Source organism: Hyperoodon ampullatus (assembly GCF_949752795.1).
Source record: "Hyperoodon ampullatus genome assembly, chromosome: 4".
Classification (NCBI taxonomy): Eukaryota; Metazoa; Chordata; class Mammalia; order Artiodactyla; family Ziphiidae; genus Hyperoodon; species Hyperoodon ampullatus.
In genome coordinates this window covers 133,403,389-133,420,830 of record NC_136917.1, presented here as the reverse complement: position 1 = coordinate 133,420,830, position 17,442 = coordinate 133,403,389, and the positions used below count along the sequence as shown (strand labels likewise).

The 17,442-nt window shown below is 35.5% G+C and overlaps 1 protein-coding gene across 2 annotated transcripts in view; it reads right to left on the bottom strand.

Annotated features, from left to right (window-relative positions):
• The window catches only part of DHX29 (DExH-box helicase 29), a gene marked incomplete at its 5' end in the record, with an annotated part of 46,814 nt that overhangs the window by 26,238 nt on the left and 3,134 nt on the right, over positions 1-17,442 (bottom strand). For both annotated transcript variants that reach the window (XM_079703907.1, XM_079703908.1), the window contains 9 exons: positions 523-646; positions 895-1,060; positions 3,744-3,902; positions 4,629-4,755; positions 7,677-7,802; positions 9,251-9,396; positions 10,135-10,264; positions 11,387-11,500; positions 12,706-12,779. In XM_079703907.1, coding sequence (XP_079560033.1) covers positions 523-646; positions 895-1,060; positions 3,744-3,902; positions 4,629-4,755; positions 7,677-7,802; positions 9,251-9,396; positions 10,135-10,264; positions 11,387-11,500; positions 12,706-12,779 — 1,166 coding nt within the window. The remainder of the gene's footprint in view (positions 1-522; positions 647-894; positions 1,061-3,743; positions 3,903-4,628; positions 4,756-7,676; positions 7,803-9,250; positions 9,397-10,134; positions 10,265-11,386; positions 11,501-12,705; positions 12,780-17,442) is intronic.

Here is a 17,442-nt window from a genome sequence, read left to right as displayed (position 1 = left end):
AAAAAGGAGATGTTGACAATACCCCCCAACCAAAAAAAAGAGCATTGTGTTCTCTTAAAAGTGCTCTCTTCAGTAATACTTTATTTTCATCTTTCCTTAAACTGGAAGCTTATAGTCAATATAACCTAAAAGTGAAAACTGGAACCAGTGTCTGATTTTTAAAGTTGAGAGACAATATAACATTAAAGGAAAACAAATGTTTAAAAACTCTCAATTCAACCACTCTAGCACAACTATTTTTTAATCTGTAAATTAGTATAGCTTACAAAGCTGGACCAAATGGTTCAGAGCCTCTGGTCTAAGGAGAGAAAGACTGAACTATGTTTGGAAGTGACAGGAAGTCAAAATTATAAATAAGCAGAAACAAGGATTAATCAGAAGAAGCACTCAGTAAAGAGAAAATTGGCACAAAGGGCCATAATTAAAAACTAACTTCCACATGCAGGTACAGTTTTATGTTGACAAAATATACCCATTACTCCAGAAATGATTTTTGAAACACTTAGGTCTAAAAAGTCTCACCTGCCCTTTCACTAAACGATAAAGAGCTAAAGTAGCTCCCAGGTGCTGAGCTTGCATGCCATCCTCTGTTAAGATTGTAGGGCATACTACCAGTACATCATCTTCAGACTTGATTACCCTTACCCTACAAAGAAGCCAAATACATTTTAAAATAAAATTGATGAAGTAAAAAAGGTCAGAATTCCATTAACCTGTAGTTTAATTATTTAAATTAAATATTCCCATGGAAGACATCATACTACATAATGACTTATAAGCACTATCAATCTGAGATGTGGAATTAGCTTCCTAAATATCTACTTAACTCATCAGAAAAAAAAGATTTTCATCTTAGATTTTTCTATAAGTTCATACAGTTAACCAAAAACATACCTACATTTCCAGTATCTACCTACTGCAACTTTTTCAAAGGAAGGATTTGGACTCTTGGGAAGATTCTTCCTGACCCAATCGATCAGAAATTGTTTGGGAGATTTTCCAGTCCAGCTTCGAGCAGTATAGTCAAAATTTCTTACATCATGAGGTTCTTTCTTTTTCTCTAAAATGATAAAGATTGGTTCTTTAAAAATGGTTATGTAGTAATATACAGTCTCTTTTGAAAGATTAATGTTCTCTCACTTTTGGGAACGGACTTTTAAAAGAGAATAGGTTTAAAATAAGACAGGCAGAAAGGCTTACTCTTCTTTAAGTAATGTAAGGAAATCCTCTTGATGGACAGAATCAGTGAAAATCTGGATCTTTTTAAAAAAGTATCTTAAGTTATGTGTTCTTGTAAAATATCTATGATACAATCCATGCAATGAATTGTTTAGAATACTCTGAATTACAATGTTTGGTAGACTCTCTTTTGAAAAGATATAAATCAGATGTCATTTCTCTGCTTAACAGCTGCCACTACCACCACTGTCAATAGCTTCATGTTGCGTATAAGATAAAGTCCAAATTCTTCACTACTGCCTAAAAGCCCTCTGTGGCCCATCCCTGCCTATTTGTTGTCAGTCTTCCATCATGCTCACTATGCTGTAGCCACACTGGTCATGAGTCAATTCCTTAAATGCTCTAAACCTGCCTGGCCCAATACAGTAGCCACCAGCCACATGTGGCTAAATTTAAATTAATTAAAATTAAAATTTCAGTTTCTCAGTTATACTAGTCACATTTCAAGTGCTCGATATAGTTGACCCTTGAACAACACAGGTTTGAACTGTACAGGTCCACTTATATGCAGGTTTCTTTTCAATAAGTATACAAAAACACACATGAAGAACATCATGTGTAAGACATATTGAAGTGGATAGCCTATCCTTACACGGGCATGAGGTGATAATTAATATAAAATTAATAATGTGTTATTTTCTTTGTTTTATAACTTTGCTTTTAAAGAATTACCTTACCTTACAGAATGCCTCTCTTACAGAATGCCTCTCTCTCATAATTGGAGAAACTGCATATCAGCCTATCATCATAGGTAAGTGGTTTTTTAAAAAAACATTAACAGTGTTTCCAATAGTATATTATGAATACTACTGTAATACTGTATGCCATAAAAATTTTATAATGATTCTTTCATTAGTGTATAAGGCTAAACTAACAGTGAAGTAAAGCAGTTGTATTGATTACACTAGGGTACCAGTAAAATAATCATATTGCTGCTTCTTCATTATTAATGCATGAATCATTATACCTATAAACAACTAAGAATTTCTTCTGCACATTATCTTTTCATTTTTGATGTCTAGTGTTAGTAATACGTATAACATCTACAGTGTTTTGAATCATATAAGACAATGTTGATATAGGTACTGACAGACGATTCATCTTGTACATAGATAACATAAACTCACAGAATCTATACAGTACAGTACTGTAAATGTATTTTCTCTTCGTTATGATTTCCTTAATAATGTTTTTCTTTCTCTAGCTTACTTTATTGTAAGAATATAGTATATAATACATATAACATACAAACTATGTTAATCAACTGTTATCACTAAGGCTTCCAGTCATTAGTAGGTTATTAGTATTTATGCTTGACTTAAACATAGTATTATGTTTAAGTCAAAAGTTATACGCAGATTTTTGACTGCACCGGGGTCAGCGGCCCTAACCCCTGAGTTGTTCAAGGGCCAACTGTACTCATATTTGGCTAGTAGCTACCACATTGGATAGTGCAGATACAGAACATTCCCATGATAGTGTGTTCTGTTGAATAGTGATGCTCTAAGCTCTTTTCCACCTTAGACTTCCAATGTACTGTCTCCTTCCTTAGAAGTTCTTTCCACCAACTCATTACCAGGCTAATACCTAATCATTCTGTCAGATCTCAGAGCAAGACCTCAGCAAGGTTTCCCCAATGCAAATTAGGCCCCCTTATTAGCTCTATTATTGGAAGCCAGTTTTCTTTCTTCAACAGCACACATCACAGTTTGTAATTGTGTATCTGTGTCTGTTTAAAGCTTACATTCCCTGCTAGACTGTATACTTGAAGAGGGCAAAGATCAAGTTATTTTGCTAATAACTGTACATGTAGCACCTGATATTATGAACAATAAAAATTCAATAAATATTTGTAGAAAGAATGTACAATTAAAGAACTGACTATTTAGTGTGGGACTCAACTGACTGTACTACAGACTGATAAATATACTAGCTATATCAATAATTTACCTATGAGCACAAAAAAGAACACACTTACACAACTCTGGTGGCACAGCAGGAATCAGGGAAGGTTTAAAGAAGAGGTGCTATTTGATTCAAGCCCCTAAGCAAGGGAAAGGTTGGCCAAGAAGGGGAAAACAGGATGAGCAAAGTCATGGAGCCATGAAACAATATATGTTTTAAAGAATGATGTAGCTGTAGTACATAGCTGGGAGAATAAGGTGGAAAGGATCTTCAGTGCCATGATACAGGTTTGAAGTTGCTAAGTGATTAAAATTTTTAACAGGAAACTCACATTTTGATCTGTGTTATGGAAAGATAATTCTGGCAGGAGTTTGGAGGAGGGACTGAAGAGAGATGAGGCCGAAGCAAGATGTTTGTAATTACAAAATGCTATATAAGTTATCATAATTATTACTTTTCCAAGACAGTATGTGGAAGCATAACTTTACTGCCATCTTATGTAGTTTGCTGGAATACAAAGTAACAATTTCTCAATTATACAGTCCTTGACATTTTTCTATTTACAAATTATACCCTGGAACACTTTCCCTTCATTTTACCTTTCTCTTCTTCAGTAGCAGCTGTAGATTTTTCAAATAAATTAAAGTTCAAAGCACTTTCCCCTTCTGTGGCTACTGGAGGCTTCTTCCTTTCATTCTGTTGATGTGAAATCTTTATGGCTGGATTGAATACTGGATGGTCTTCTAAAGTTTCCATTTCTACCAAAAAAACCATGATGCTTATTTTTGTTTTATTTGTATTTGTTTTTCATGCCTTTTTACTTTGCAAAAATTGGTTTAAAAAAACAACATTCCTTCTTTTTCCTTGTAGTCAATTATTCAACACTTCCTTCTAGGAATTTGTGCTGGAAGTCAGAGGCAATTTATTTTCACATCATATACTAACATTTTCAGAACAATTACTTAACAGATGTAGAAGGCCAGGAAAAACATCTTCACTAGAAATAAACACTCATGGAATTATATCCACCTCTTGTTCTTGAATGGAGATGGTATTTTATGGTATACACCTGAGGTTAACAAACTATGGCCTGCAGGCCAAATCCAGCCCTGCTGCCTATTTCCATATGGCCTGTGGGCTAAGAATGATTTTTACATGTTTTAACTGGTTGAAAAAGACAAAAAGATATATTTGGTGACGTGAAAATTATATATGAAATTTCAGCATCCATAAAGTTTTATAAGAACATAACCATTTGCTTATGTATTGTTTATGGCTGCTTTTATGCTGTGACAGCAGAGTTAAGTAATCATAACAAATTGCAAAACCTAAAATATTTACTATTTGGCTTGTTGCAAAAAGTTTGCTAATCCCAATTATAAACTGTTAGGAAAGAGCAGACATATTAAAAAGAGGCAACCTCCATCCTAGGAAGGCCAATAGAGAAGAGATATTTATATGTCTGAGAATTTTAAAGTGTTTACCTCTTTGAAATTTCCTTATTTTTTCTTGAGCCTCTTTTTGGCCTTGCTTGTTTTTTTCTAATTTAAAGGTAGCTGCTTGCTCCTTTGCATCCAGAAGTTTTGCTGCAAGGTGCAAGTACCTTTCATTCTGTTGTTCCAAGTAAGATGATGATAAAGAAATAAAAAGAAGAGCAAGATTAGTTTATTGTCAATGTATTATATCAAAACCTGTGATCTTTTGATCTTATTCTTTGATCCAACAAATCTTTTAGAAATTTTTCATAGAGAAATGATACAAATGTGCAGATTTGCAGGTACATAGATGTTTACTGCAGTACTGATTGAAAAGGAAAACTGGAAATCAAGTGTGGTACATCTCCACAGAGAAAACTAGTCAGCCATTGGGAAAGAAAGTGAGGTAGCAAAAGAATGAGGGTGATCCACATGGAGAAACTTCCTTGACACATTAAATAAAGCAAACTACATAATAAAATATAAGTATGAGCTCATTTCTGTAAAAAGAAAAATTAAATTTTTATACATTTTATAAATACATGTATTTAAAGGATTACATATGCAATAATAGGATAATACTCATTTCTGAAAGTTACCTTCCCATAATCTTTATCTTATGGAAGATAGCCAGGGACATTAAAAAAAAAAAAAAAAGGCCTCTGGGGAAGATGGGTGCTATAAAACTTAAGGACCTAACTCTGCTGAGCAAAAACTAGACAGAGTTAAAGCTAAACTCAAATTACTGTTTTTTTCTTTAGGTTAGGTTGATAGCAGATGAGACGCATTAAAGCTCTGGGTGGAGAAGAGGGCATGTGCAGTGCTGCTATGAAAGACAACCGCTGAGACAAAGGGAAAAGAGACAACTAAGGAAGCACAACCACCTGAATTCTGGGACCATTTTGTGTAGAAGCAAACATCAATACAGTGTAACAGATAGAAGGGTTGGCTATCACCTCAATTTCACCTAAATCACACTCATTCGTTCAATCTTTCCTATCTATGGCACTGATACCACCATCCCTCCACCTACGAATCTCTTGCTGACTTTGGCTTCTTAACCTTTATGTTCAGTACATCATCAATTTCTACTGATTCTTGCTTTAAATGTTTCTCTTGCAAATTACAATTTGGCACCTTATTATTTCACACCTGAGCAAGTGCAAGAGCTGCCAAAATGGCCTCCCTACCCTTTGCAAATCACCTTAAACACTACTAAATTTGCCCTAAAATGTCAGATTCTTCTTGTCGATCACCTGACCCCATACTTCTAGCAACTCTTCACAATCAGTAGGAAAAGCTGTCAAATTCATTTTCTGGGCATCAAAATCTTCTAGTCTCAGTTTAACTCACCTGTTTACTCCTATTGGCCAGTACTCACCTACACATTTTATCCTGTTTATTGTTTAATACTCAAAGGCCCCTTGCACAATTCCACTGCTGTACCCTTATTCACATTATTTCACCCATCTGGGTCATTTTCCCATTCTTTGTTGCCTATGCACACTTCATGCATCCTTCAAGTCCCACTTTTTTCTTTGAAGTATTGACCTAATGCTCCTATCAGAAGAGACCTCTTTCTCTGAACCTCAAAGTAACACGTGTAACTGTCCTAAATTATTTGTTTATATTACTTTAATAAAGGCACATGGTTAAAAAAACTTATGAGGATACAGAAGAGTATAAAAAAGAAGTCTCCCTCCCACCCTACCAACCCCAGTCCTAATCACTAGTAATAGCTTCTTGTGTATCTCTCCCGATGTTTCCTTTGCATACATAAGAATGTAAATATATGTGTGTGTGTGTATTGTTTTACTCAAATGAGTTCATTATACTACACGTGCTGTTCTGCAACCTCCTTTTTGTCTTTCTAAATCAACTTTATAAAAGTATGATTCACTTCTAATAAAATGTCATTTTAAGTGTATAAGTGAATGTGTTTGACACATGTATACATCCATGTAACCATCATCATAATCAAGACATAAAACATTGCCATCATCCCCAAAAGTTTCCTCATCATGCCTAACAGTCAGTCTCTTTCCTCCATCCCTGGACTCAGGCAACCACTAACCTGCTTCCTCTCACTAGAGACACATTTTGCATAGATGACTTTTCTAGAATTTAATATAATGAAATTGTTCAGCATGTACTCATTTTTGCCTGGCTTCTTTCATTCTTACATAATGTTTTTGAGAGTTGCTTGCAGTGTTTGGCTGTTATTAGTAAAGTTGCTATGAACATTTGTGTATAAGTCTTTTTTTGTTGACATTTTCATTTTTCTTGAGTAAAAACCTAGGAATGAAATTGTTAGGTCATATGGTAAGTGTATGTCTAACTTCATAAGAAAGTGCCAAGCCGTTTTGCAAAGTGGTTGTACCATTTCATTTTATACTCCTACAATCAGTGTATGAGTATTCAGTGGCTTCACATCCTCCCAACACTTGGTATTACTGATCTTTTTAATTTTAGCCATTTTGATTGATATATACATAGTGGTATGTCACTGCAGTTACCATTTTCATTTTTCCCATGACTAGCGATGTTGGACTTATTTTTACATGTTTATTGGCCATCCATATATCTACTTCTGTAAAGTGTCTGTTGTCCTTTTAAAACTTCTTTATAAATTCTATACAGAAGTCTTTTATCAGATATATGTATTGTGCTATTTTCTTCCTACAACTTGCTTTTTTCACTTAACCTAATATTTTTAGTTTATCTTATGATATGTAGGTTTTCTCTTTCCAGGCAATGGGTTTCCTCTATAAAGGAAGGTGCTTTTTAAAATTAACCAAATAATTTAGCATACTCCTTACACAGAACAATCATTTAAAAATACTTGGTGATTATCTCTTTAAACATGGGAGGAATGTAATTAACATATATTGAGCAGTTATTTTGTGTCATTTTTTCCCTGTTATTTTATTTAATCCTCACATAAACCCCTAGAGGTAACTATTTCCTCCATTTACAAATGAGGAAACTAAGTCTTACAAAAGTTAAATATTTTGCCAGGTATATCCAGCTAGAAGCCCAATATAAATTTCTACTCACAGGATCAAATTTTTCCTCTTCTAAACTTTTAGAAGTCTCACTCTTTTCTTCTTCGTTTTGCTGTTCAGCATATCGCAAAATCCATTCTTTCATATTTACTTCCAAATTTTTTTCTTCCTTTTTTGGCTAGAAAGAAAAAACAAATATCTGAAAAATCAAAATTAGAAAAAGGTGTCAAAACTATCATCAAGTGTCACTGCTTTTATAATTTCTTTACACTCAGAAACAGTAGACACATAAGCCTCAAAAATCACATTCTGTACTGTTCAGTGAAGGACAAATGAGTGGAACTAAACGTTAATAAGTCTAAACTTACATGATCTGAAGAATACATTTACATAAAGAGGCAAAAAAATGAAAGAACTGTTAAAAACTAGTGTTGTCCTTAAAAACAGTGGTTTTGTGGGGATGATGTTTCCACAGATTTTTGCTGTTTATTTTTAAGCTTTACTGAGGTATAACTGATACATTAAAAATTGCACATATTTAATGTACATATTATTAAAATGTTAATTATTTACTGTATATATATACATATAGACTCATCATTTTGATGAGTTTGGACATGCATACACCTATGATATCATCACCATGATCAAGGTACTAAACATATCCATCACCTCCAAAAATTTTTGTGTGTTCTTTTGTGTGTGTGTGTGTGTACAGTAAACTATAGGCACTGTGTTGCATAGCAGCTGTATAGAACTTACCTATCTTGCATAACTGAAATTTTATAACCATTAAGCAACATTTCCCCATTTGCCCCTCCTCCCTTTAGCCCCTGGTAACTACCATTCTATTCTCTGTTTCTATGAATATGACTATATTAGGTACCTCATATAAGTGACATAATGTAGTATTTGTCTTTCTGTGATTGGCTTATTTAACTTAGCATAATGTTCTCTAGGTTCACGCATGTTCATAGATGTTTTACAATATGCAGAGTAGTTAGGTGTAATGCATAATGAAGTGTAATGAAGTACACCTTCCAGTATTAATGCCTTTCTGTAATCCCCTTCCATACAGATTTTGAATTGGCCACATGACTTGCTTCAACCAATGGGACATTAGCAAGAGTGATACTAGCAGAGGCTTGATAAAAATCTGTACACTGGGGCTTACTATCTCGAGATACTTGCTCTTGGAAGCCATATGTCAAGTAAGAAGTCTGACCACCCTAATATCACCATAGAAGAGGAAACCTAAGCTAGTCATGTGGAGAGAGAGATGACTTGCTAGCTCCCAGCCGAGGCACCTAGTCATGTGAGTAAAGAAACCATTTTGGATGTTCCAGTCTGAGGAGATACCTCATGGAGCAGAAGAACTGCCTAGCTGAGCCCAGTTCAGACTGAAAAATCATAAGAAATTCTTGGTTTAAGTCACTACATTTTCGGGTGGTTTGTTATGTAGCAATAGATAACTGAAACTGACAGTGATAGAAGAGTTTGGCAAACCCATTAGACATTTTCAGTAAGTAAAAACATTATTGTAACCTAATATTTATACCCTTATGAACTATTACATGTGCTTCATTCTGATTTTATACAACTTTAAATGTTTAATTCTTAAATTACCTTTATCTTAGGATCTTCTTCCTGTTTTTTGGTTTTAGATTGCAGTGGAGGTGAAATAGTGGCTTGTATTTGAGGAGACTGAAATTTTGGCCTACTTAGAGGTTGTTGCTCTTCAAATTCCTGACTGAATCCTTCAGGAAGTGCATCTTAAGAGAAATTGGGATGAAAATAAACATGTACATGATACATAAAACACACAAATATTTATTAAACACTCACATAAACTGTCTAGACAAAGAGCACCTAATTTTATTCTACTGCTCATCTCCTAGGAATAGAAATCCTATGATGAACCTCGTTTTATTATCAAACCAGTGGGAACACTCTCTAGATGATAACCAGCCCACCTCTATTTGACCATTTATTTCACCCTCAATATGCTAGACTCCTAAATTTCCATAAGAAAATCTTAACCCTCCCCTCTCTTTGGTTGCCTGTCACAACATGTGACAGTATCCTTAATCAGTCATAGAAGCAATATGCATTTCAGGTTCTTGCCAAAGATTACAACCTTGACGCTCTGCTTAATTAAATATTATTTATCCAAAGCCAGACAGCCCTAATTTCTAAACCAAAACGAGGATACACAGCCTGACAGGTTACAGACAGGCAAACTTTGAGAATCTGCTGTGTTATGTGCATTGTAAAATGGCTATCAACAACTGAAAGCAACACACACAAAAGTAATTTCTTCTTGCACAGACAACAACCTTTAAGAAGAATATACTAAAAAGACTAGAAAAGTGTAAGAACATCCTAAAAATAATTATAACAGTGAAAAAAATTTTCAGTACAAGTCAAAAGCTTGATACAAATATCATAAACATTGAAATTATTTCAAAAGGTTTTATAAACTGAAAGACATTTATGACAATACTGCTTACCATCTGAAAGGTTTAAACAGAGCCAATCCAAGGCAGAATGAAGATCACCTCCGTGTAAGAGTGTGTTAGTCATGGCATCTTCAATGTCCTTAGTCTTGAATGAAAATGCTTGTAAAGCCATGTATAAATCCTATGAAAGGAAAATGTAAAAAAGTCATTCTGTCAATTTTCTCTTTTTTCATTACTAAGTCTATTCTCCCATTCATTTTAAACCAGAAACTCTGACACAAATTATAACTTCAAAAATATTTTTTTCTTTTTTTTCCAGTTAGAAGAGTTAAATGTGCTCACTGTATTGAGATTTTGTTTTTGATGTGCAGACCATTTTTAATGTCTTTATTGAAATTCAGTTACAATATTGCTTCTGTTTAATGTTTTGGTTTTTTGGCCCCGAGGCATGTGGGATCTTAGCTCCCCGACCAGGGATTGAACCTGCACCCCCTGCATTGGAAGGTGAAGTCTTAACCACTGGACTGCCAGGGAAGTCCCTCTCACTGTATTGAGAATCTGAGAACTATAGATAAATAAAAAAGGACCAGGAGAAACTGCTCATATTCTCACTATCTAAAGATACTGTTTGCAATGTAGTATGCTTCCTTTCAGTCATTTTTCTATGATTTTGTAAAAACAAACTTTACTTAACATTATAACATAAGCATCTTCCCAAATTATTAGAAATTGTTCATCAATTTTAATAGTTACAGAATATTCCACTGGGTAGACATATCATAATCTATTTTCCTATTGGTGACCACTTAAGATGTTTTCTTTTTTTTATTATTATTATTATCAGCAGTGCTTCAATGAACATGTTCAGACATAAAGCTTTTTATTGTACTTTCTAAAGCATGATCTTTACAGCTGGGCAGGACTGGGTTCAAATCCAGACTCTGCTTACTTTGCTACTTAGTAATTAAAAACCTCAGGCTATAATATATGTAATCTTTCCAAGCCTCATTTCCTTCATTTGAAAAATGGGGCAAAATACCTTCCAGGATTGGTGTGTCAGAGAAAATGTAAGGAAAGTGCCCACCACAAGTCCAACATAATTCTGGGAATGTAATTTAGTTTTCATATCACTATGTGAATGCATGTACTTGTTTTTGGCACAGTTCCTTCCTTATTCTTACAGATGGAACTAATCTATATGAAATTTCAATGGAAGGTGAAAAGTCATTTTATCTCACATGTGGAGCTGTCTTAAAAATGCTCCACTAAAAATAAGTAACTTAAAAAAAAGTTTGCAAAATACCTGTAATTTTTTGGCAGTCAGTCTTCCAGAAATCACTCCCTTGTCATTATTTTGCTTTTTATGCTCATTTATCACTCCAATAATTTTTTGCTCTAGTTTGTTATTAATTACCACCTGTTGAGACCAAAAAGGCCATATCAATTAGAAGATAAATTATTAAATAACATTTAATAATTAAATAATTAGAAGCAAATCACACAGTTTTCTATATCCCTTCCAACCAAGCCCAGAATTTCAGCTGAAATCAGATACAGTGATTATCATATATTGGAATACCATTCACTGGGGCACATTCCTACCATATATTTAAGAAAAAATGGGATACGGAAAAAGCAACAACATGTGGCAAGGCAAAAATCCTTTTATAAAGCCTCTTGAAGCCGTATGTCTCAAGACTGTCCTTGGACCACCCTTAGATTGCCACCACAAAGACAGATTCCTAAGCCCTATCCTAAACATACTGAATCAGAATCCTTGGGGATGGAACCCAGAAATTTGCCTTAACGTAAACCAGCCCAAGCACATTGCCTGAAAGAATGGATGCTACACTAAAAAGAGGGCAAATCAAGTAAAAGTAAAAACTTATATAAATTGTAATAATTAGGTTACACAAATTATTTTGGCTTCCAGAGTTTGTTTTCTGTTTTTTCCTATTGGCCATTTTACCTTCTGCTGTTTCCATATGTTTAACCTAAGATTATACAGCCAACTACCTTCAAAAATACCTTCTTTTGATCACATCTTTACTGAATGCTCACTACGAACAATGCACAAAAACATACTTCAGGAATTCAGTCTAGCACAGGAAACATATATAAAAAGATAAACTGTAATCCAGCACGTCATTATTTAGAAAGATGTAAGAAGTGCTGATGGAACCACCAGGAAAATAACCTGGTGAGTTATGATGGACTTCACAGAGGTGACAAATGGAGAAAGGGAAATAAAGCATTCTAGGCAAAGAGCCCATGGACAAAAGCCTGGAATCGTTAAAATCATATGGGATTTGGGGGAACAATGAGATATGAACTAAAATTTTAAGTGGAGAAGAGTAATAGAGAGGAGGCTGGAAAAGTATACTAAGTCAGACCTGAAAGGATGTGTATGATATACTTAGAAGTTTGGACCTTATCCAGCTCTTCCTTAATTTCTTACAGGCTCTCAACAGATGTGTATGATTTACTTTTATTTAGTATAGATGAGGAATTACTGTACTATTTACAAAAATTTAAAACACTCCATCACTTGCTTACATTAAAGAGTATATCTTTTTTTTTAAGGTAACATTTCTTGAAATGACTCAAAACCTTGATACTCACTTTCAAAATAGATTTATCCAGATTTGCAGGACCACCAGAATCATTTGCAGAATTAAAACTATAAATTTTCGGACCTGTATATAACAGACAATGAACAGTCAAGGTAATTTAATGATTAATATCCATTACACTATTTTAATTTTCCTCTAAAGGTCGCTAAACATTAAATATTTGATTTCAGCTCTTTCTTTTCCACTTTACCAAATAACTCAATCTGGAAGTCGGCAATACTTCCGCTAAATTAGCAAAAACATTCTACCGCTTAGCACTCTCTAGGTTAACTAGTTTCTCATAGAGTGCAAATGCCTGGGACTTAGCTGAAGACCTCTCAGAGGATATCTGATTCCTGGCAGAGAAGATGGGTAACTTTGAAGAGAAAGCACTCCTCCTAAGGCAAAAAGGAGGTGGGAGTTCCTCTCATTCTCTCCTACTGAGTATAAGGTTGCTATATTAGTTTCCAAGGCTGCTGTACAAACTTGGTGGCTGAATATACAGAAACATTCTCTCTCAATTCTGAAGTCTAGAAGTCCAAAAATCAAGGTGTCAGTAGGACCATGCTCCCTTTGAAGTCTCTAGATAAGACTCTTTTCTTGCCTCTTCTGGCTTCTGGTGACCTCAGGCGTCGCTTGGCTTGTCTGCCTCCTTCTTTTGGTAGGTTTTTTTTTTTTTTTTTTGCGGTACGCGGGCTTCTCACTGTTGCAGCCTCTCCCGTTGCGGAGCACAGGCTCCGGACACGTAGGCTCAGCGGCCATGGCTTACGGGCCCAGCTGCTCCGTGGCATGTGGGATCTTCCCGGACCGGGGCACGAACCCGTGTCCCCTGCATCGGCAGACGGACTCTCAACCACTGCGCCACCAGGGAAGCCCTTGCCTCCTTCTTAAAATGGGTCTTCATGTGGCCTTATTCCCTCTGTCTCTCTGTATGCAAATCTCTATCTCCTTTCTCTGGACGCTAGTCATTGGATTTAGGGCTCTCCCTAAATCCAAGATGATTTCATCTCAAGATTCTTAACTAATTACACCTGCAAAGATCTTTTTTCCAAATAAGATCACATTCCGAGGTTCCATGGGGACATGAAATTTTGGGGGACACTACTCAACCCACTACAGTTGCCAAGTCTGTTCCAGTCAATAGAAATGCTATATATTAAGTTTTCTAACAATGAATAACCGGGAAGGAACACATTTTATTTTCAAACTTTGGTCTCATGATCTCCTTACTCTCTTAAAAATTATTGAAGATCCCAAATACTTTTTAAGTAGCTTATAATATTGATATTTATCATACTATAAATTAAAAGGGAAATTTTATTTATTTTTAAATACTTATTATTTTTATTTATTTTTGGCTGCATCGGGTCTTAGTTGCCGCATGTGGGATCTTTGTTGAGGCACGCGGGCTCTTCGTTGCGGTGCATGGGCTTCTCTCTAGTTGTGGCATGCGAGCTCAGTAGTTGCGGCACGCAGGCTTAGCTGCCCCGCGGCATGTGGGATCTTAGTTCCCTGACCAGGGATTAAACACACGTCCCCTGCATTGCAAGGTGGATTCTTTACCACTGAACCACCAGGGAAGTCCCAAAAGGGAAATTTTTTTAAATATTTATTAATTCATTAAAAATAAACCTACTACATGTTAATATAGTACTTTTATGAAAAATAACTATATTTTCCAAATCAAAAAAATTTCTACTTTTGCAAATCTCTTAACATCTGGCTTCTGCATTCAGTCTTCTGTAATATCACACATCATGTAGTCACTGTACACTAGAGAGAAAATGAGCATGAAAATGGTAAATAACATTTTAGAATTATTATGAATATAGTTTGATCTCATTAAGCCGCTGCTAGAAAGGTCTCAAAAATTCCCCAGGATCCCCTAAGCACACTTTGAGAACCAATGCTATATAAAAATAATCCTAGAATCGTACAAAACCTTGTTACTCTGCTTTTATAAACCTTAAAATAGGATTTTTTTTCACTTTGAGAAACCTAAACATTAAAGAGTTGCTTATTATAAATAAAGTTCAGGATTTTAGTCTCTGTTGACTTACATTGGGTTGTTCATTTTAAGATGCTAGTTAATATAATGAGGCATTTAAAAAGGAAAACCAAAGTTTCTGAAAATAACTATTTACATTTGAGCAGTCTGAACTAGGAACATTGTTGGGTCCCTGAATTACTTCTGTGCTATAGTTAAAAAGGTACCCAAAGCTACCTAGAATATGTTAAAAGATAATAACAATTCTGGTATAGTATGGTTTTCCTCATCTTTTAGTCTCAGACTTTACCTTAATCTTGGTAACCTTGCTCATAAACTCATGTCAGTGGTTATAAAGGAAAGTATATATCAGTAGTCTTTAACCATTTCTGGGGGGTCTTATCACTTGTAGTAAATTCATTCACAAATTTAGCACACTAATCAGTTTTAGAGGTCCCTAAACCCATGGAGGGGCCCCAGTTATAACCCTTTCTGGAAAGGTACAGATGCATGAATGTTTCATTACCAAGACAATACTGAGAAACAGTTCAGGTTCCTGTGTTACTGACAGAGGTAAGATTGTAAATTCCATTAGTAAGTGTTTTTTGGTTTTGTTTTTTGTTTTGACCACGCCACGCAGCTTACGATATCTTGGTTCCCCAACCAAGAGGTGAACCTGAGCCCCAGCAGTGAAACCTCTGAGTCCTAACCACTGGACCACCAGGGAATTTCCGATTGGTTTTGTTTTTTAAATGAGTGAATTAAAGATTGCAGTCAGCTCTCATTTTTCTCCTCCAACCATTCCACCTAAAACGTCCAACCATATCACTTCCTTGAGGTCAGCTTATACTGCAAACTTCAGGAGGGCAAATAAAAGATCTAAGTCCCCGGACTATCAGGAGGGGAATGAATACCCACACTGCTGTGCATTCGCTGGGTATCAATCAGGGTCTCTAAAAACGGTATGTTTTCATTTTATTCAATACTCTGAGGAACTGAAGCAATAATGAGATCTTGCCAGGGATATTACCAATTAAATCAAGTAAACCAGTAAGGCCCTTTCATTTTCAAATTCTTCCTAAAACATGTTCATGTAAGAATTTTAATCAGCATGAATGAAAACTCCAAAATCTGAAATGCATTTTAAAACAATTTGATAGAAATCCTTCTAAAGTGTATTTATACTTCCTGCCATAATACATACAATAAGCAAAATTCAAAGCTTTTCATGATGCATTACTTATTATGAGTATCTATGACTTTGCACAGAGGCTTGCAGAGGCTCCCCAATTCCCTGAGACTGCTCTTATTTTCTATTTAGTGATTCTTTGGTCTTCTCTCCTGTCAGCTTCCACCTTTCAGAATGTCAACCTAATAACTCCCCACCCCCAAATTCTAATCTGTTATCTAGGAAAAAGTGATGGCACCAGAAGAAAATAGATACTGAAACTTGTAAATGAGTAACCCTATTTTCAAATACAATTCTAAGTCAATAGGCCATGGAATAAAAATGGTCCCCATTCTTCTGCCAAGTAATGTGCATAAGATGTATGACAGCTACCTTTCTTGCTGCTTAGAGACCCTTCTCCACAAGTTTTGGTTTTGTTTCAGATGAAGGGAATTATTGGAAATCTGACTGGAAATAAGGAAGTTAGTGTGCAGAATGTATCCCTAAGGCAAAAGCACTAAGGGTTTCGAATTTATAATGACTGTTCATGGAACAAAGGAACATACGTAACTGGCTCTCAAAAATATTTATTACATTAAAGTTGAAGCACAGAAAAACTAAGTGATTTCCTCAAGATGACTTAGCAAGAAAAAAGAAGCATCAGCCAGAATCAATTTCTTGTCCAATACTCTTTTTTCTTATGGAATATTTTCCTTTTATACAGTATTGCATTTTACATCATACAGTGATTGTAACGACCCACTATCACTGAAACATTCACTTCGAGGTGCTGGTGCTGGTGATAGGTGCACTGAGGCACTGTGGCTCCCTTCTGCCCAACAGTACACATCTGCAAGGGGAACCAAACCGGCCAAGAGACTCAGTCAGGAATAAATAAGACCCAATCTTGTCCTCATGGAGCTCATATTCTGGTGGAGTAATTAAGCAACTAATTACCCAAATAGGCTATGAAGGGGAAGTACAGCATATCTGGAGAATAAATTAGAGTTAGCTGATATAATCTAAGCAGTCAGGGTCTGTGAGGAAGTCCATCCATAATGCCAAAACTACCTGACTAATCTTAGCTAAGGTCTCTTCCCCATTTAATACAAACACCAGTCCCCCCCCAGCCCCGCCTCACTCCACCCATACGGACTTTCTTCTTGTCTTCCTGTATCATGCCAAGCTTGTTCCCACCTTAGGGCCTTTGCCCTTGTTGCCTAAGCCTCAAACATTCTGTCTCCAGATCTAATAACTGGTTGCTTCAAATCATCTCAGCAGGTTTCCTCAGAAAAGCCATCTCTGTTCTAAACCAAAACAGACCCCACCACCCAATTTATTCTTTACCAAGTCACTGTTTTCTGACTTTCATGGCACTTTTTCTATTTTATTTTGGTGACCCTAAAAACTATTTATAACGGTTTTTATGAATTTATTCATGACATCAGTCCCCTAGTCTTATTTCCCTCTTAAGATTTTAAGTCTCAACTAGGTTTAAGAATTTTCACAAACACAAGCCTTATGGTTGTAAGCATCCTCCACCAGCCCCCAATAATGTAAGCCCCTTGAAAGCAGTGATCTCAGTCCATTTT